This window comes from Plectropomus leopardus, chromosome 19, assembly GCF_026936395.1.
Source record: "Plectropomus leopardus strain MGB_pleo_1.0 chromosome 19, ASM2693639v1, whole genome shotgun sequence".
Lineage (NCBI taxonomy): Eukaryota > Metazoa > Chordata > Actinopteri > Perciformes > Serranidae > Plectropomus > Plectropomus leopardus.
In genome coordinates this window covers 7,176,326-7,196,784 of record NC_142194.1, presented here as the reverse complement: position 1 = coordinate 7,196,784, position 20,459 = coordinate 7,176,326, and the positions used below count along the sequence as shown (strand labels likewise).

General features: G+C 41.1%; 1 protein-coding gene across 7 annotated transcripts in view; it reads left to right on the top strand.

Moving 5' to 3' along the window:
• The window catches only part of sdk2b (sidekick cell adhesion molecule 2b), a 378,479-nt gene extending 359,532 nt beyond the window's left edge, over positions 1-18,947 (top strand). For 2 of the 7 annotated variants that reach the window (XM_088069841.1, XM_042508528.2), the window contains exons 43-46: positions 104-263; positions 8,319-8,448; positions 16,286-16,342; positions 16,858-18,947. In XM_088069841.1, the coding sequence (XP_087925967.1) occupies positions 104-263; positions 8,319-8,448; positions 16,286-16,342; positions 16,858-17,304 (794 nt within the window). In that variant the 3' untranslated portion in view covers positions 17,305-18,947. The remainder of the gene's footprint in view (positions 1-103; positions 264-8,318; positions 8,449-16,285; positions 16,343-16,857) is intronic. The other 5 variants (XM_088069843.1, XM_042508530.2, XM_088069844.1 and 2 more) reach the window with 3 other exon arrangements.
• Positions 18,948-20,459: the final 1,512 nt, after the last annotated feature.

Sequence of the window (20,459 nt, the reverse complement as noted above, 5' to 3'; positions counted from 1 at the left end):
CCTTGTTAATTAGCTCACTTACCCACTGATCAAATCATTGATCAATCCTATTCATCCTCCCGAACACTAACCTTCCTGTCCCGTCTGGCCTGTGGTCACACAGTGTCTCTGTACGTGTGTCCAGGTAACAACTCCAACTGTAACGCTCTGACCCACGGAGACATGGTCAGCCTGGACGAAGGCCGCTTCCCCGCTCTGGAGCTCAACAATCGAAGGCTGTCTGTGAAAAACTCCTTCTGCAGAAAGAACGGCGTCTACACCAGGTCAGTGATCTACACTTCTCAGAAAATTAAAAGTGCAGATTGTATTTAAACTAGAAACTCAAAGTCAAAATTAAATAACCATATGAGGTGATAATTGGGTTATCTGCAGAGAGAATTCACCTCCGTGGGAAAAAAAACTCCTGACAACTTTGACTTAACTCCCCTCTCCCTGCTAAGAACGGTATATAAAAAGATTTACATTGGATTTAATGAGCTTCTGTATTCAATTCAGAACCAGTCAGTCAATCCCAGCTGTAGGACATGTAGCGTACTGAGACTGTGACCTTGTTTAAAACCAATTGCTCTGACTGACACCTGTGCAGAGAACACTGCAGGGCTGAGTCATAAGTCCAATTTAGGATCCGACCGTATGCTTAGCATTAGATTATTAATACCTGTGTAGCAAAGATGTGGATTTAGAGACAGCTGTGGTTGCATAGTTTAGGACAGTTGAAGGTTTGTGGCAGTGACTGTATTTCATATGGATATCAGTATTCTTTACAGCGGCAGTACTCAACTTATGGCCCGCGGGTCAAATCTTGTCCCTGATAGGATGGCGCGTGGCCCCTGACCATTTTCTAATTCACAATAAAAGTTAAGTGATTCATATTAGGAGTTGTTTTTGTACTGTTAGTATACACAAGGTCCCAGAGCACATACATAGCATCAAAACTAGAAACATCGAAAAATCCTTAAAATGTCCTGAAATCCTAGAAACGTGTTAAAATCCTAGAAATGTCCTAAAATTATAGAAAAGTAAAATCTGAGAAACGTCCTAAAATCCTAATAATGTGTTAAAATCCTAGAAACAACCTAAAATCCCAGAAATGTGCTAAAATCCTAAAAACATCCCAGAATCCAATTTTCCTAAAATCCTAATTATGTGCTAAAATACTAGCAAAAATATAATTCTAGAAATGTCCTAAAGTCCAAGAAACATGTATGGAGGTGCTGTGACTGGCCCCTGGCCTCCTGTTATTTTGCAAAAGTGTCCCCAGAGTAAAGCCTGTTAAATATTCCTGCTGAAGTGTTACGGACTCAGATGTGATTTGGGGGAGACAGGTGCACTCAGATGTTTCACCGAAAGTAATTAGCCTCCTCTGTGTGTGCATGTCTGCATGAGTCTGTTAGAAAAAAAAACATTGTTTTGTGTATAAGAACGTGTTTGAAATTTGTTTTGGGTGTGTGCATCAGTGTGTGTGCATGTGAGTGTGGCCTCGAGGACAGATCAAAGCTGCTGCTGGTCTTTGAGGAGCTTCCAGGCAGCTTCCTATTATGTCTCCAGCTTGAGGGGGGAGGCTGGGAGTGAAAGAATGCACACATGTACTTTCAGACTCAGCATTCTTTGAACTCGGCCCATAGCAGAGAAGCCCAAATCCCAACACCTGAGTCCCCGATTATGGATTAATGCCACATCTTGATCTCCAGTCTCAGAATACTAAAGACAGGATGAAGTCCTCGGCCTGATACTGGGATCAGAAATCAAACATTGTTAATCCCATTGTATTCATTGTAATTCAGAGCTGTGTCACACTGCAAATGCCATTTATGTTTGACTTTGGATACAAAGATTTTCTCTGTATGGAGATCATTTGCTTAACAAAAGGGCCTATATGAATGACAGTAACAGGGAGTTCACTTTTGGTGACTGACAACTTGAGGTGGAAATTAACAGTTTTTTTTGCTTTAAAGCTGGGGAAGGCAGAAACCTTGACAATGCATAAAAAGACAGCAGAATTTGAAAATACACCCTGCTCCTGCACAGCTCCCTCCTTTGTCTTGTCTTGTTTCCCTTACATTGATATATTTAATCTTGTTTCATGTAGAGCTTGTGCTCTCTGTTTATCAGACCACAAATGAGACAAGAATTATCTAGCTAACTACCCCATTGTCTCGGGAGCCGGACCTTTGGTTGGCAGCTGTCTCGGCTCTGATTCTGTCAACAAACACCCACCAGCACAGGGTGTCACAGTTGTCTGGTGGGCAGCAGCAGGGCTGGGTCTAACTTGTGTATAGGCAGCAACAGAAAGTTTGCAGGTCTAGCAGAAAGTCGGGTCTGTCTAATTCCCCAGAGCTGGGGTTTTCGCTGGCTGGATTCAGGTCTGTGTGAGTGACCCTTTTTTTAGAAAATTATTTTATGCCCAATCACTAACTTCAGATGTTTTTGCAGATGTGTAAACACAGTGCTGGCAAGAGTTATTTTTGCCCCTTAACAGCAGTTTTAATCGCAGTGTAGATAATTGATCAGTTGATCTGCTCAGAGTTGATAAGATCTATGGATGAGAGGAGAGGCAGAGTGCAGAGTGAGTGAATGCAAACTCTTTGACCCAGCATAATGAACAGTTAACTTTCATTGTCACTGTACCTGGTGTTCTGCTGCGCCGTCTGTGACAACAGTACACTCGGTGCGCAAGCACGGTATATATATATTTCAGTAGTTCTAGAAAAATTATTTTTGGTGGCAGGTGTTTTAAATGAAAGAATGAAGAATAGTAAAACAGTACTACTTATATACTAGAACTGTGTTTCAAGGCGCAATGCTGATTCTGGTTAAAAATATACAGCCAAGGTGTTATGAGTTCCCTACCGTTTATGTAAAACATTTGCAGTGTAAATCCACTCTGACTGCACATAAACTCCTGCTCGGACTCACAGGACTCCAAATGTTTTTCGTGGGTTGAGGTTCAGCATCCAGCAGATCAGTGTTTTATTGTTGTTCGAATGAAGAGTGTCGCATTAACAGCATCATTCCTGTATGGTTTTGTGTCATTCTCTTTTAATAGTTCAAAACTTACTTTACCACGTTGGTCTGGGGTTTAAGGAGGTCTTGGTGAAGTAATTCCGTGTAGATTAACACGGTTTTAAACACTCTTGAGTGACAAAGCTCTTGAACACTTCAGACATGTTAATGAGTCCCTACAGGCGATTGTGGCAAGAGGAGAGCCTGATAATGAGTATAGACCGGGGGCAGATTTGATTTCATCCCCCTGGTTCTCGTTTCTTACCCGACGTACTGCTGACTGAATTTTGCTGCAAGAGGATTAAGTGGACCCTTCTCTATCCAAGTGAGAGAGCTGATAAATAATTCACGCCTCACTCAACAGTGTATGGGAGTCAAGGAGAAGAGGTGAAAGTGGACTGAGCTTCCTCGATGTTTTTAAACAGGCAGTTTATCATAATGTCTCAGTGGGTTCCCAATAGCATTTCTACACATTGGCTCTGGTTCTTTGTTTGGTGGTGTTATAAGGGGGTGAACTGCTGAGAAGTGGAAGTTGGTAAAGGTTACGCTGGAGAGCGCTTTTGGGGATAAGCGCAGATCGGAATTCAGAGCTGTGGTTTAAACTTTGCTGTAGTGTTTTCTGAGTTGATTGCATAATATAAAAAATGAATCTCAAGGGAAATTTTGGTTTTTGTGGTGTTAATAAACTGTTAATTTTTAGTTTTTATCTTACTACAAAGACAATCTGGTTCCCGTCAGATTAGAGAAGTACAACCAAAGCAGTAAAAAATGTCTTTTACTGCTCAGTGTTAGCCTATTAATCAATTAGTCGCTAGACAGAAACTACTTTTTAGAAATGTCAAACTTTTATGTGCTTTATTGCCATTAATTTACTTGATTAATAATGCCATTACTGTATTCATAACGCCCTGATTCAAAAAAAGCACAACCCTAATACAGTGAATATCAGTAAGCATTCACATTTAAACCTTTACATTTAGACAGCAGAGATTTGCATGCATGTATATCATGCAAAACAAAACATGTTAATGCAATAATACACAAACACCCCTCTGCATTCTTACACGCATCACTTTTATCAACCAATTTCAGACAACTAGCTCTTCTCAGTTCAAAACAGTCAGTGATTTGTAGGATTTTATTAGCAATTTTCTTCAAGTTCATAATATGCTGCACTAGTTTTTGCCATTTCTTCATTTGGGGTTCCCAATATTTTTTTGTTTTTGTTAACTAAGCGATTTTCAGTTACAAAAACAAGACTAGGCAAGACTAGGTCAGAACTACTTGAATTTTCAATATGCCTTTTTAACACATAAGAATAGTAGAAGAGTAACTCTTGTCCATTAGGGGTTCCCTTTACCTTCAATTTCTTGTGGTTTTTTTTTTTTTTTTTTTTTTCCAATATATATAAAACAAGAATGGGTCAAAACCTCATATATGGCTGGGCCATGTATAAAATGCCAGAGGGTTTTTAATTTAAGACATAATAATAATAATACTGATGATAATTTGTTAAATTTTACTGGTTTAGTACCTGGCTAGTTGTCTAGCTAGCTTTCTTTTTTAGTTCCAGCATGCTGTCATGTTACACTGGTTACAGAAAATGGGGAACACAGTAATACAGGGCAGTCGGCGCCTGGTCATTTCAAAAGAGCAACAACCAATAGGGAAACACCAACTCTTGCGTCATCACTCACTCACTTGTGGACACACTTCCTTGTTTACCGGGCTGCGGTCCAGCCCAAAAAAGGAAAGAATCAAATTTCCCTCAGAGCGATTAATAAAGTATGCCTTCTTCCTTCTGTCATTCAAAATAAACTCTCACCTTTTTTTCCATTTTTTTTTTGCAATAACTAAAATACATTCCATGTCAGTATTAAAAGTTGTCGCTAAAGTTACATAGAAGGAGACACTTAAGCTCTGAACGTCCTCAAACTAGCACAGAGATGTCTCTCAGATTAGAAAGCCTGTACTGCAGCACATCGTATATAAGCAGCTCTCTATTGTACACGTTTCACTCCTCCACTCAAGTTAACTGAATTAACTCTGGTTTAATATAACTCATGGAGAGTAATTGAATTACAGCTTGCTTTGTGATTTCCCTGTGGAGTTTTCCATTTCGTCCACACCACACTCAGAACACCACCCCTCATGAAAACTGCTGGAAATCACCCACAACATTTTTGTAATGCTTTCAAAATAAATTTATTTGGAAAAATGCTAATATGGTTTTCAACGTGTGAAGCGGCTGTTTGAGTGTGTGTGCGCTGCAGCAGTTTCACTGGCAGCGACTGGCGGCCGACACGATGGCCTGGAAAGTCAACAGGAGTCAGTGTGTCCTGGTAGTCTCGGCCAAACCAGCACCAATCAGCAGAAACAGATGGGTGTTTGTTAAGCAGGACCGGCGACAGTGGAAAGTATGGAGGAGCTTTTTTTTTCTTTTTTTTTTTTCCTCTCGTATTTACTTAAAGAACTCCTGACTAGAGCAGACCATTTTAGGGAATGTTTTTCCAGTATTTCATCTTTCTCTGCCCTCATTTTTCCTAATTCCTTCTTTCTTTTAGCTTTTAGTTTTCACTCAACACCTCTCCCCGACCCTATTCTCCCTTCAAGAATCCTCCCTGTGCTCAGTCACATCACTTACGCTCTTTAAACACACATCTGAATGACATATTTGATCGTCGCAGCATGCTACTGACAGCTTAATCCATGCCATAACTCATGTAGGCTCTGATAACATTTGCCAGAGGAAAGCCCTAGGCTGCCATTTGTTTGATGACCCCTCGAGCACCGCAAGAGTTTAGTAATAAAATGTAGTCACACGGGCCCAGTGGTTTGACGTTCCTCAGCCCACAGTAAGGACTGAATCAGGGGGAATTATTCACTAAAGGAGAAACTGGCTGTGGGGAGCCAACTCATGAGTGTCCCATGATTCTCATCAAGCTGCACTCCTATACACACACACACACACACACACACACACACACACACACACAGTTATACATGTGAGCTTTAGAGGAAGCGCTTACTTTAGAAATTACGGAGAATGAGTCATTGTGAAGCTTAATTCACTTGTTTATGAGAAACTGCTTTAATATGATTTTTGAATTGATAAAAGAAGGACAAATGATTTTTAAGTTTTAGTTTGTATAACTTTAACCATTGCTTTTATTGATAACATTCTACTCGCCAAAGTTTTTGCTGAGATCTAGGGACGCAGAAACATCAATACAACAAAGTCATATTGGGCAACATACACATGCAGTTTGTGATATTAACCTGTAGAGCCTGCTTTATTATTACACACACTTGTCATCACTCATCAGCATCTCTCTGTGCACAAAATGCGCTTTTTAAAATCAAGCTTTGTTAATTTTTAAATCATCAGAATTTAAACCTTTAAATGCCTGGTTTTTGTCATGATGCCAATATGTTTTCAGATTTAAAACATATAAATATATAATTCAATATACTACATACAAAGTAGATTTTTTTTTGCAGCAGCATTTAATGTGGAAATAGCATGTATTTTCTCCATATGACAAATATGGTAAAAATTATATCATCTTCTTACACAGAATGGTATGGCTGAATGATGGTGCAACATTTCCACTATAAAAGGGTTTTTGGCCACAGTAGAGTTTTGGCAGAAGTTGAGTCTGGTTAAACTTTTTTGCAAGGCGATCCTGTCTGTTTTGCCCTGCCCTCCTACACTGGCACCCACACTGCTCCACCAGACTGATCTATTCAAATCAGTGAGGGGGCTGCAGGTTTTTTGTTTTTTTGTTTGTTTTGTTTTGTTTTCATGCAGAGCCAAAGTCAGTTGGAAGATGGTCTCAGAAGAACAAGCCAACATTATTTTAAAGATGACTTTTTTGGCAGTTTGCCTCGTATGAAAGTTGACAGTGGAGACAGAAAGAAAACATGACGTACAACAAAGAGTCCCAGATTGAATCAAAACTAAGGATATTGTGTCCTAGATCATAAGGCCACGGGGACGCTGCACAAGCAGTTCAGCCAGAGTATCTACACCACTTTATTTAAAGTTGAATCTGAAGGTGAGCACAGCAGAAATGCCCGTAATCCTTGACTGCTGAGAAGAGGGAGAAAGGCATCTTGCCAGCTGTGATAGATTTACGACAGTTTCATAAAAATGTTACTGTTTAACTTTGTTTTCTTTTCCAAGTAAGTTTGGCTAACCTCTTGTTTCAAATCCATCTGAGAGCCTAACTTCATGATTTGTGTCTCATCTGGCTTTTTATTGTGTATATTTGCAGATCTCAGCAAGTACTGTGATGAGTAAGAAGTTTTTATCACCAAAAGGGATGACAGCGAAGCCAGAAAATATGATCCAAATTGCAATAAACTGGACATATCCTTATTATGTTTTTTTAGGGTATTTTTTGTAAATTCCTTAAATTGTTTTTTTTTCAAGGTAGTATGAACATACATGAACAAATTCCACAACCAGATGAACATGACAACTTTTCAAATGTAAAAATGAAAAATAAATAAATGAATATAATCATAATAATCATAAGTAAATGTAAATTTTATCCAGTTCTCAATGAGAGTGTCCTTTCAAATTGATTTTGAATGTCATGACATGCAAAAATAATGCAAGAGGGAACAAAAAGTGGCTCAACGAACAACTGAATTAAGCTCTGTATACGCTGTGCGATTTTGGGCTGTCCCAGACAAAAGATGACGTGGCAAAATCTTTGGTTGTGGCTCTAAAACGGTGGTCTTACGCGGCGCAGATAGAGAGGTTCAAGGACAGCCAGGGATAAAACTCTGACAGTGTCAGAAATTTGGTATTAGCATCTCACTGTGTGACTGCTGTTTAGACCTACGTCAACTAACCAACCAATAGAACGAAAGCAGCATGACATGACGCACTGACCAGTGTGACACTGCTAGATGCTGATAAAAACTTTGAGCTCCTGTTGCAAATTTAGCATGCCAAGACGACCACGTTCACATTCTCCTCCTCTACTTTAGATTTTTTTTTGAAACACATAAATGCCACTATAGCAAGTGCTCAATTCATGTTTTTTTCATCCACCACTACAGGAACATACGATGACACATGCTTATGATGTTTTGTTCTTGCATATTGGCGTTGATGGACCTGCGTCATAGCCTGCAATTCAGTAGGCGTTGTCATTGTACAGTCTGCATACATCAAACTTGATGTCGTACCCACGTTTATTAGATCCGTGTCACACACTGTAGTTTGCACTAAACTTAAAAGGTTGCTAAAATCTGTCTGTAGGAGGCTTAATTCTGACAGTCTGTATCTGTCTTTTGCCCAGGTCCCCTCCGAGGCCCAGTCCAGGCAGTCTTCACTATTCAGACGAGGACGTCAGCACAAAATACAACGACCTGATCCCTGCAGAGAGCAGCAGTCTGACTGAGAAACCCTCTGAAATCTCGGACTCACAGGTGCAATACTTGTTTTTATATTTTGTCTTGTATGGCCTCTGTATGTAAAACGTTCGTCTGTCTGCATTCAGTCCGTATTTGTTCTATGTTTGTATCCGTCTGTGTGTGCACAGTGTCATCCTTGAATTCCCTGAGAATTCAGCTTTGCATTGTCGGCTTGTCGTGTCAGTTCACACTGTCCACACAGTGTCCTTTCTCTGTGGCTCACCTGAATGCATTTGGCTCGCAGAGGTCATGAGATATAGCTACAGTAATGCAAAAGGAGAGATGAGAGATTAATGACTCTGCTCACTGGCGGCAAAGCAGTTTTTAGACCAGCCAGTGACCTGTGGAGAATGTCACTCGGAGAACATCCACCTGCGATCCAGGCCACTGCACTCAGCCACAGCACTCGTTATGTAAGACGGCGAGGGCGCAGGAGTTTATTTTAGAGCTAGTTATGTATTGGAAGTTGCTGCTCCAGCCAGGCAGGCTGTCCAAGTTTCCTACTCAAGTCAGGTCAGAGTCAGTAAAATTCATCTCAGAGGAAAACTTAGAATACTGTATTGGCTTTTCACTCCTCTTCTGTGGCCTCATTAGCGTTATAAGTAGTCGAAAATCATAGTTTTGAATTTTTAAAGTGCTCTAAACAGACACTGATAGATGAACAAGTATTGCCAAAATGTCTGCGTTTGCTCTGTGCTGAGCCAAACTGCTTTTGCCCAGTAAGAGAGTGCAATCGATTAATTGTGATTTTCTCTATCTGTCCATTGATCAGTCTGTGTGCCGCCCTCCCTCATGTCTCTCATTCCCTGTTTTTTTATTTTGGATATCTCCCTTTTACTGTTACATGTTCTTTTATCTGATTTCCCCTATGTCCTCTATGCATATATGTTGTTTCTGTTTTTGTTTACGTCGCCTCCCTCCCCGGCTCTCTTGCGGGCTGCAGTCTGGTTTTGATCCAAGTCAGATGAAAGCATCAGAGGGGGGTGGTGGTCCTGAATTCCCCTTGCTTTCAGGCCTTCTCTTTTATCTACAAATTCTTTAGGCATTTCTGAAATTATCTTCTCTCAGCTCCCTCGTGTGAATACTGCAGCCAGAAATCTCTCCCCACCTGGCCTTATCGGGACCTAAGTCCTATTTCCAGATCAAATGAAAATCTCCCCACAATGAATCGTTACGGACAGGACCTTTCGCAGCACGATAACATCCCCTCAAATGAATCATTTCGTCATTTCATCGCCTGTCTGACATATCTAGCGTTCGCACTTGTGTATTGTCAAACAACGCAGCCTGAGATGACGACGCCCGCCTGCTGCCGCGCTGCACCTTCAAGGCTCTGACGCTGGCTTTGATGAGCTAAAACACACAGAGCCCTGCCTGTTACCCTCCGCCATGGCCCTGACAGGCCACTGTATCAGCACCCAATGGTGCTTCGGAGAAACCCAGGAATGCTCTTTGAAGTTTTATTGAGCGGATAACTCTGAGCTATCAGTGTGACATTGTGCCGTCTGTCCTCTTTAATCCCCGGGGGCTCCGCCAGAAGGTATAAGTTGACTATTGTGCTCCTCCTCAAGAGGGGATTTGGAGGAAGCGAACATTGACTTGGCAAAGCAACAAGGCCACCATTACTGCTCTGCTCCCCTGCAAGCACATCCCTATTGACTTTTTTTTTTCCTTTAGAGTATAGGCTTTCTCATTTTGCAAGGTTGTCTCCGTGGCACTGTCTTTGTGTGTCATTTAAGGCCGAAACCAGTCAAAGATAGATGATCTCATCTCTGACTCAGAGACGGATAGATCACGCTCTCTCTGCAGAGCGGCATTCTGTGGGAGAGGAATGAAAATGTCTGCTTTCTGTTACATGCTTACTCTCCGATTTCTTTCCTCTCCGTCTATCTTACTCTCTCTGCACCCTCCCACTCTCTGTCTCTCTGGCTACTGCCTCTTTGGCTGGCGCTCAACCGAGAATACTTTCTGTAATGTTTGGATCGTCTGTCGTGACAACGCACTGCTTTGTTTTGACTGGCCCAGTCTGAAGTATGATGTCATAACCCAGAATAAAGGAAAATAATGACCGAAAGTAAATTACGTTTTATCATGCCTCCGAGGCGGCAACAGCTGTGGCCAGAGGCATTATGTTCTTTGTGTTTTCCGTACGTCCGTCCCATTCTTGTGAACATGACATCACAAATACACTTTTGGGGATTTTTTTCAAATTTGGCACAAACATTCACTCGGACTCAAGGATGAGCTAATAAATATCAGCGGTCATAGCTCAAAGGTCAAGGTCACTGTGATCTTGTCTGTCACATTCTTATGATCACGATATCTCAAGAACACCTTGAGGGAATTTCTTATAATTTGGCACAAATTTAACCTTTGGTGGTAAAGGTCACTGTAACCTCACAAAACATGTCTTTTGACCTTTGGTGGTCAAGGTCATTTAGGCAAAATTTCACACAGATGTCTAATAGAATAAAATGTTGAAGTGATTACATTTTTTTATCCAAAACCTCTAAGGTATGCTTCACTGCGACATCATAACTTTCTGCGCTTTTTCTGGCGCTTATTCAGTGCCATAACTCAGGAACAGAAGGGAAGACTTTTGGCCAGACACTGAATTCGTGACACTAATCTTGGGTGTCTACCTTGAAACTGTGCTGATTGTATAGATTGTTTCACAGAACGTTTTCAGACATGGGTGTAAACTGTAAGTGCAATTTGACTGTAGCAGGGAGGCATAGGACTGTGTGGTGGTAATTCGAGTTTTTAATAATTTTAAGGCGTGACAGGATGGTGTAGAGAGACAGAAATGTTCTGCGAGAGATGAAAACTGGCGTCATATAGTCCCTTTAACTACAGATGGTTGACAAATTAAAGAAAAGGGGAAAAAATGAGAAATGCAACGAAAGCACAAGCCCCCATTACTGTCATTAAAGTCCACCAGTCTGGGACAGCACTAATTCCCAACAAAATCCCTTGATTATACTTGTTTTGATTTGAGCAACATACATTAAAGGAGCAAGCAGGGATTGGAGCTGCTAAGGAGGCCTATATCCCTGCCTTGATGATGACAAAATACAACTTTACTTTGATGCAGCAGGCTTTTTCATTATGCCAGAAACATATTTTCCTCGTCCCTGTTTTTCCCTCCACTCTAATCTTTTTTTTTCTCTACACAGAAATCGCTGAACGCACACGAAAATGTATGTACTCTGAATGTCTCTGGACTTTTTAATCCCCCTCGAGCCCCACATATACTGTCTTTGTCTCCGGGGACCCCTGCTGCGTCCACTTCATCAATGAGAGTGACATAGACAGCCCCTCCTTTTCTCCCCCTCCTCTTTGCAATAATCCATAACTAGAGGACAAAGGACTGACCCACTCTGTGGTATTGGGGTATGCATCAATTTTTCAAGGGGGGATGGGGGATATGTTTGCCGGGAGATTGTGTTTTCAGTCTCATGCTAGTATATAAACCATTGAGAAGTAAAATTCAAAGTTATTTACAAGCATTTTTAACACTTGATTAATTGTAAGTTTCTTGGCGGAACATCTTTAGGCATAAATACAAATAGAAACAAGAATATATTAAACATTTATATGACACCATGCGTCATTTTCAGTTGAACTCTCTCTAGACTGAGGTCAAAGGTCAAAGTTGATGGTCTGAACACCTGCCCTATTTGCTGATAATGACTAATATATTTTGCCTGGGTCTGGAAGCTTTGAATCCGGCCACTCCACCGTGTTCAGGTTGATTGATTTGTCTGGCATTGTGACATGAAATAACAGTTTCTCAGTTAAAATAAGAAATGACCAATGAGCGCCGCAGGGGGATTTGATTAGCCAATCAGTGCCTTGCATGGTATCAATGCTGTTAGTTACTCAAGCTGTTGTCAAACAGTGTGCTGGAACCAATGAGGAGTAGCAGTAACAATGGCGAGCGCTACAGACTATATATGGCTGTAGTCGAGGCTGCTCTAAATCTAAATCAATGTCTTCTCAATACTGAGTGACACAATAGTTTGTTTTACTTCGCTCGAGGGTTGGGCAAAATATCAATTATAGTCCAAGCTTGTTCCACGTGGACTCTGTAAAGAGACTACATTGCAAACGTTGTGTATATTTAAACTTATTAAAGTTATACTTTGTTTAACTTTTATTTAACTCTTAACTTTATTTAACAGTGCTTTATTTCACTTTATTATAACATTATTTTATTTAAGTTTTTCATAACAGTGCTGTATTCACTTTATTATAGCAGCTGTTTAATTAACTTTACTATAACAGTACTGTTACTTTATTTAACTTCATCATAACTGTAGTTTATTTAGTAGTTTTTTGTTTTTTTTAATAGAGATTTAAATATCTTGAGGTATATATTGTGAATTGTGATATAGGCTAAAAATTTCATAATATAATTTATGGACCATTTTGCCCAGCCCTACTTCACTCCGCTTCACTGGACTTAAAATGGGTCTCCAGTGACAAAATGAGTGTGACAATCTGTCTGATAATGTCTGATTAATTTTGGCCTATTTTATTAAACATCCATTCTTATATTTTTGTGTCTCCCACATTGTTCTCTCTTCTATGACGTTAGTGATTGTAAACAGGAACACAGTGAAACTTTATTAGGCTGATGATAAAATAAACTACTGTCAAGAGGTTTCACCAGTTAATTGGATAGATGTCTTAATCTCTTTCTCTGCCTAATTTAACATCGTAATGATGAAAAAATGTTTAATAATTGTCACTGGCAGGCTGGTGTGTGTCTGTCTTACACGTCTCCCTGCATAAATAAGATAGCTGGTTCCCGGGAGGCTGAGGTGCAGTGCTGCATTTCATGCCTTAAGTCTGTTTCTTTCACAGCATTCGGCTTTCGTAATTAGCTCGTAATGAGTCCAAGTAAGGAGCTGTTTCATGGGCCGTGCTGCCCCAGAGGTAAACCGTCAAGCATCTCCACTGTAGATTCCTCAATTGGATCCTTGAGTTATTTCTGTTAAAGAGTGATGATGAACCAACAGGAGGACAGATTGCAGCGGTTTACACTCGTACGTAGAACATCTCAAGAGTCAGAACATCTGTTACGCACACTCCACAGCCAGGCAGGAGTACGACGCAATTCACTGTGTCAACACTTGGTCTGCACTCACTCTTTCTCACTACCCCACACACACAACTGGAGTGGTGTTTCATCTCTCAATGCAGTGTTAATTCTTTTGGAGTGAGGTAATACCGCTTGAAGTGGCTCACTATGTCTTGTTGGTCCACTGCGAATGGATCTTGTAATTGTGTTGTGGGGTTGCTAAACACGTTGGCATGACTGGAATGCTTTTCAACACTGGTTGGCCTCAAGTGTTTACCACTGGGTACCAATATTATAAATGACAACAAAAACAGACAGCCGTTGATCCATCTCACAGCCCCGCCCCCCTAAATGAGAGGAACAATTATATAAAGGAAAGTTTAAGTCCCCCTCCACTCAGAAATGAGCTTTTCTTTTGTTTGTGTCCCCTAAAATGTTTGAGTTGACTATACAGCCTGTTTTCTACTGCCGAACCTACTTATACCTGCTAACATCTGGCTTTTTAATGTAATGGGAAAGTTTATAATCAGCATTCACACGCAGGTCAAATGACTCTGCAGTAGTCTCACATATTTATCGACTCCAGCTCCGATTGGCGTTGCTGGAAATACAACACTCGGGTGAACGCACTAATTTTAGCCCCTTTGCCAGTAAGATGCAATGATGGGCTGTACAAATTACCATCTATTTCCATCCAAGCAGCACTCAGACATCATTCCAAATTTAGTTTGTTTTAAAGAGAGACTGAATAAATAAGAGAGATAAAAAAAAGGAGTCACCACTGTAACATTTTTACTGGCCTCCACGCTGCCTTCTTATGTTTACTAAGGCTGTCCATGACGTCGAACATGAAACATGAAAACAACACCCACTCCGATATATAACAACTCATTTGGCAGATAGCTGATATCAATATATCTGCGTTTTCCCACCTGATTTTAGTGATCATCGATTCTTTTCTGTAGTGGAATTAACATTATATAATGCAAACGTTTATCATGACAGCCCACCAGCAGATGGATAGTATCGTGCATCCCTAACATTCATGTAGACAGTATGAGAAAATAATGTTTTTGTTTTTGTTTGGTTTTGTTTACATTAAAGCAAGTAAACATATTTTAGCAAAAACAACATAATACAAGTATGAACATGACAATGAGTATAGGGAGCTTTTTAAAAAGTCTGATCATTGTGATCAACTTGTGGATGTTGAGCCAAACCTTGCTGTGCACAGTGTCTGCCTTTGATTAGTTTGGGGTGGAAACGAGCAGGGGGGAGGGGATCCATTTCCTTTGTTTAGAACTAAAAAAAGATCAGAAAAGCAGAAAAGCATTGTCTGTTTGGACTTTTATAAACTCTGCTGACAACTAAAAGAGAAAAGTCTTTCTACAGGGCTTTAGTATAGGAGCCGTGAGCCATGTTGAGGCAGGGAGAAATCTGAGTCTGCTGCCATATGTATCACATATGTGTTGTGCTCTGGAGTGTATCTTTCGAGTGCGTGCCAACAGCCGTGTTTCTGTATGTATGAGGAGATTGAACATGATAATATGAGGGAGTGAGAGAGAGCAAAGAACCTTGAGACAATTATCAGCACCATCTTTACTGTTGTGGAAAGAATAGGCCTTTGTTGCTGTTCTTCTGTAAGACTGAATGTAAAGTCCAAGTAGCCTCTTTGGGAAATTATCCAACTTGACTGTGCATTAGTTCATCTCAGCCAGGTGATTAATCACATGCTAGTGAGCCAATTGGCAGCTTGCTTTCAAGGCAATTAGTTGACCATGAGCAATCCCCGCCGAGTGTTCAATGACCACATTGCTTTCAGTTTGACACATGGAATGTTTCGTGACATGAATACAATAGTGTTTCCAGCCCGGCCTGCAGCAAGATGGGGGGTCAGGGACGCGAATGTGCTGAGGATTATGGCTATTTCTCCACAGATGGGTTGAAAGGAATTCAAACTGACTTCAGAATAAGAAAAAGAATGTACTTCCTTTCCAGTAAGCCCCTAAAATCACACTTTCTATGTCTGAAATTGCACTTTTCGACAGACGTTGTGTTAGACTTTCTCATTGTCTGTTTCTTCAATTGTGGCACAAATGTCCACTTGGACATTTAATAATGAACATATTAGATTTTGGTGGTCAGTGCTGAAGTAACTGTGACCTAGCATCTGTCTCATTCTCGTGAACATGGTATCTCAAGAACACCTTGAGGTAATTTCTTCAAATTTGGCACAAACGTCCACCTGGACTCAAGATTACACTGATACAATTTTGATGTTCAAAAATCACTCTGTTCTTGCATCCGTCTCATTCTCGTAAATGCAATATCTCAAGAAGGTCTTTCTTCAAATTTGGCACTAGCGTCTACTAGAACTCAAGAGTTAATTGATTATATTATGGTTGTCAAAAGTCAAGTTCACTGTAACTTTGCATCCGTCTCATTCTCATGAATGCAAATTTATTGAGATTTGGCACAAACGTCCACTTAGACTCAATAATGAACCAATTAGAATCTGGTGGTCAAAAGTCAAAGATAAAGGTTAATCTGACCTCAAAAACTGTTACTTGACTGGTTCATGGAGGCAGACAACTGCCAGGCAGTATTCATATTTTAAGCATTTCACGCTGTTCACCCAGAATGGCACAAAGGACCTATATGTACATGTATGACGTATCTCTAATCTTATTATCGTCATGACAGGGCCATTTGAATCATTCTGTTATGGTGATGTACTGTAAAACCCATTGTTTTGTTCACCCATAGGAGGCGCTGGTGTTTTCATATGGGACAGGTGGCCTACATACACTTCCACTGCATTTGGTGAGGTTCCTGTGGCTGCCTGCTTTGAATGTTTGTAGCCTTTTAGGCGACTGGTTCCTACTGCTAGTCCCCATCCAATCCTCTCCCTCAGACCCCCATTACAGGTTTTATGTGCAACACAACACCAAACCCTGCCTTGCTGGCGTGGTGCGGACACAAAACTCTTACCTCCTGAACATACTGATTAATAAGTCCTAAGGATAAATTTGCCATCTTGTGTTGATGGTCCGTTTCCAATGCACGCTTCAGTAACAAGTCATCCGTCCGTGATCATGCTTTGACCATTTTTGGTGTCCATGTGTTCTTGTGCTGTGTTGTAAATGTAAGTGTGTGTGCATGTGTGTGTTGTTCAGAGAGGAGTGACTGTGAATTGATGACTTCTGCGCAGAGTAAATCAATAACTTCATGTTCATTTACATTTATAGCCTCAGCATTTCTAACTGCCCCACATTGGAAACACCACAGTCACCCGCACTAACGCTATACGTGAAAGTCTTTATTTGTTTCTTTCACAGGGCAGCGATAGCGAGTATGAGGTGGACCCCAACCGACAGAAAACCCACTCCTTCGTCAACCACTACATAAGCGACCCAACTTACTACAACTCTTGGCGCCGCCAACAGAAAGGTATCTCCCGGGCACAGGCCTACAGCTATACCGAATCCGAATCGGGCGACCCAGATCACTGCGCCCCACCGCCGCTGCCTCCTCTACCACCACTGCCCCCCCAGCTCAGCTCGCCTAGCCCCCAGCCTCAGCAGGCCCAGGGCCAGCCTCAGGGCCCGCCCCAGGTGCAGCCCCAGGGCCAGGGCAGCCTGTTCAGACCCAAAGGTAGCCGGACTCCCACCCCCTCCCAGCAGAGCTCCAACCCCCCCAGCCAGCACAGCACCCTCTACAGGCCCCCCAGCAGCCTAGCTCCTGGCTCAAGGGCCCCAATCGCTGGCTTTTCCTCCTTTGTGTGAAAAATACGGAAAAAAACGGACATTTCTGGAAAAAATCTTGTGCTGAAGGAAAACACAGAACCCGATCAAATTCTTTCTTGTCATCACTTTTTCAATTTTTTTTAAAGATTTTTTTTCATTAGTCAGTCTGGATACACGCGGAACAACACTATGAGACTTTTCGGAGCACTTTTTTTTCCCCTTTTTTTTAATATCGTTTAACGTGTGGAAGTTTAGATTTCTCTCACCAGTTGATAAAATACTGCATCATCTTTTCGCTTTTATTTTTGCCATTTGAGCTTTTTGCATGATTTTATGTCCTTTTTTTTACACATTCAAACGGTAATCTCTTCGATTCTGTACAAAGTCATAAGAATCTTTGGAAACAAACACACACACACACACACACACACACACACACACATAAATATATATAAATATATATAGTAGATGTACCTAAAAGACAAAATCAAGTCAATGCGGCGTGTGCATTGATGGAAATAACAATATGACGGAGCCATATTGTGGAAGCGAAAGAACAAGTGTTTGACTGGATGTAAAAACAACAAAAAAGAGGAGACGTGGATGTAGAATTCATGCCAAATTGAACAAATTTTAACGTGTTGGCCGGGAGAGTTTTAAGCAGACGTTGGCGAAACAATCCATGGAAACGGCTCTCTGGCGCCCAGCACACAAATAAATAGGAAAATGGGACAACTGTGTCAAATGTCGATGCCGTGCCCGAAGGATCCTGCAGATATATGAAATGGGTGTATATCTGTCCAAGTGTTTGAGTCTTTTCGTGAGTGTTCCAGTGGATCAAAGATGCCTTGATAGAGAAACACGTATTTATGATACCCGGCGCCAAACTGCTGACGGTGCCCTGGACTGCAGCGGCATCTAAACGGCTGTCCTCGAGAGCCTTTCTTTTAATCCTGACAGATGTGGGCTGTGAATTAATTTGCATTCACGACCCATATTTTTTTCCCACCCTTCGCTGGCTCACACACAAACATCATCCTGCATACTGAAACGCTTTGAAATCGGAGACCGTCTGAAGTCGACCGGGACAGTCACACGTGGGCACAGCTGCTAAAATGTTAAGATTTTGATAAGATTTTTTTTTTTTTCCCCTTCCCGGCTGATATAAAATCTTTTGTCATCGCTCACAATCACAGGGCAGCGCTGAGAGCTGCGCTAAGAGATGATGTCATCGAATTGCCTCACCTCTTCCCCCTTTTGTGTAATCAACCACTCTGTACTATTCAGGTGTGACTGTATCGTCCCAAATGCTAATGCGCGTGCGAGTGCATGTGTATGTGTGTGTGCGATTACACTTCTCGTGCGTTGAGCTTTACAGGTCCATTCACTGTGTGTCTGGTTATTACGAGATTGTCCTGCAGCATCTGTAAACCTGCCTGGAGTAACGCCACAGTGGGCCGGCGCCGTCCTGCCGCTGTCAGGCGCTCTCATAACGCTATAGTGAAGACTCAGTGGTGTGTTCCTAGTTTTCATAGTTTAAAAAAACAAACAAAAAAATGTCATCTTATTTTTTTTCTTCTCTGTGGGGTGATTTCATTGTACGCAACAAAAGCTTATCATGCAGAATCTGAATGAATATATGATCACAGTACATTTCTGAAATAAATTATTTTTGAATGTTAGCGGTTCTGATGCTTAATTAAAAACTACAGGGGAGATGGGTGGAGACAAAACATGAAAATACTGATAAAGAAACTACTAACCTAATCTAAAGCAACATTTTGACTAACAATGTCTCCTCACTGATTTCCGTGCAACTTCGGCAAAAAGTACGTAGTCATTCAGAAATTTCAGCACAGCCCATGAGGCCATTTTCACTGCGAATCCTCTCCTCACCCCGATCACCGCTCTTTCACAGTGAAGAAACAACATAAGCATGCCGATTGCACAGCAATAGTCTGCTATTCATTAATGACCAGTAAAAACTGACCTGGAGTGACTCTAGAAATATGGTATTTCACCTGGAGGGGCGTGGTTTTGCAGGATGCTGCAGTGCACCCTTCAACGAGCCTCGTAACCGTCAGCCCGTGCTCTACGTGCACGTTCATACTTTTTATGATAACCTGCCTGCACTTTGGTTATCGGGTTGGCTATCCCCACAGGCCCCTCAAATCGATATAATTGCAACTTTAAATGTTTTGCGATATGCTGTTAATGTGATAACCCGATGGAATTTATCAGACACGTTATCAGCATCTGCTTTCATCAAAATTTTCAGTCTGTCTGTCAAACTTCAGCCATTTTGTTTGCGGCAAAATGAATCTAATGGGAGAAAAAAACAAATGACCAAATTTTATAACCAAAATAATAATTAAGACTAAGAAAAAATAAGATAAATGATCATAACCCAAAAAAAGAAATAAGAAATTCTAGTAGGCTACCAAAAGTTTAATTTTTATTTGCAATATTGATCATTTATATCAGAAAAAGTTGATCATTTGAATCTGTGCATCGATACAATACTGCCTTGCAAAATGTTGCGATGCTTTGCTGTATGAATTCGTGACGAAACGATCCAACACGAGCCGACCACAAAACACATCAGTCACCCAACGTACGGCAGCGCCTCTGGGTAAAATACCATATTTTAGGCAGTCCTGTAAAGCTTCATGTGTAGCCCACTATCACTCATTATCAGTCTTAGAAGAAAGAATCTAAACTAAGGGCTATTTTTAGTGTGCACAGGTCTTTGATTAGTATTTCCAGCTAAACATTGAAAGTGTCATTAATGACGTTTTACCTTTAATGAGATGTCATGAAAAGATCAAAGGAAAACATGCAGAAATGTGAGCGTGCCGGCGATGCTCTGTGTGTATGTAAGCACACGCTGTAGGTAGATCCGTCTATGGCTAATTAGTTGATGAAATTTCACCTAACCTTAGTGTGACTCGGGGCAGCAGTAAATTAGATCAGCGTTGATGCTGTGAAATCCTGTTATCTGGTTACAAATGTCCCCTCAGGACTTCTTCATCTTCCTCTGTGCTCCCCGATAACCGCAATTCATTAGCTCATCATTTGTACCGCGGCCGACTAAAGTGGCTCAGCTGGCTCCTTTAAAATCAACAAAAAGTGATACCTGCTTGTATTCAAAGGCGATGAATTAGAAGAAGTACCTGGACTAACAGACACTTGCA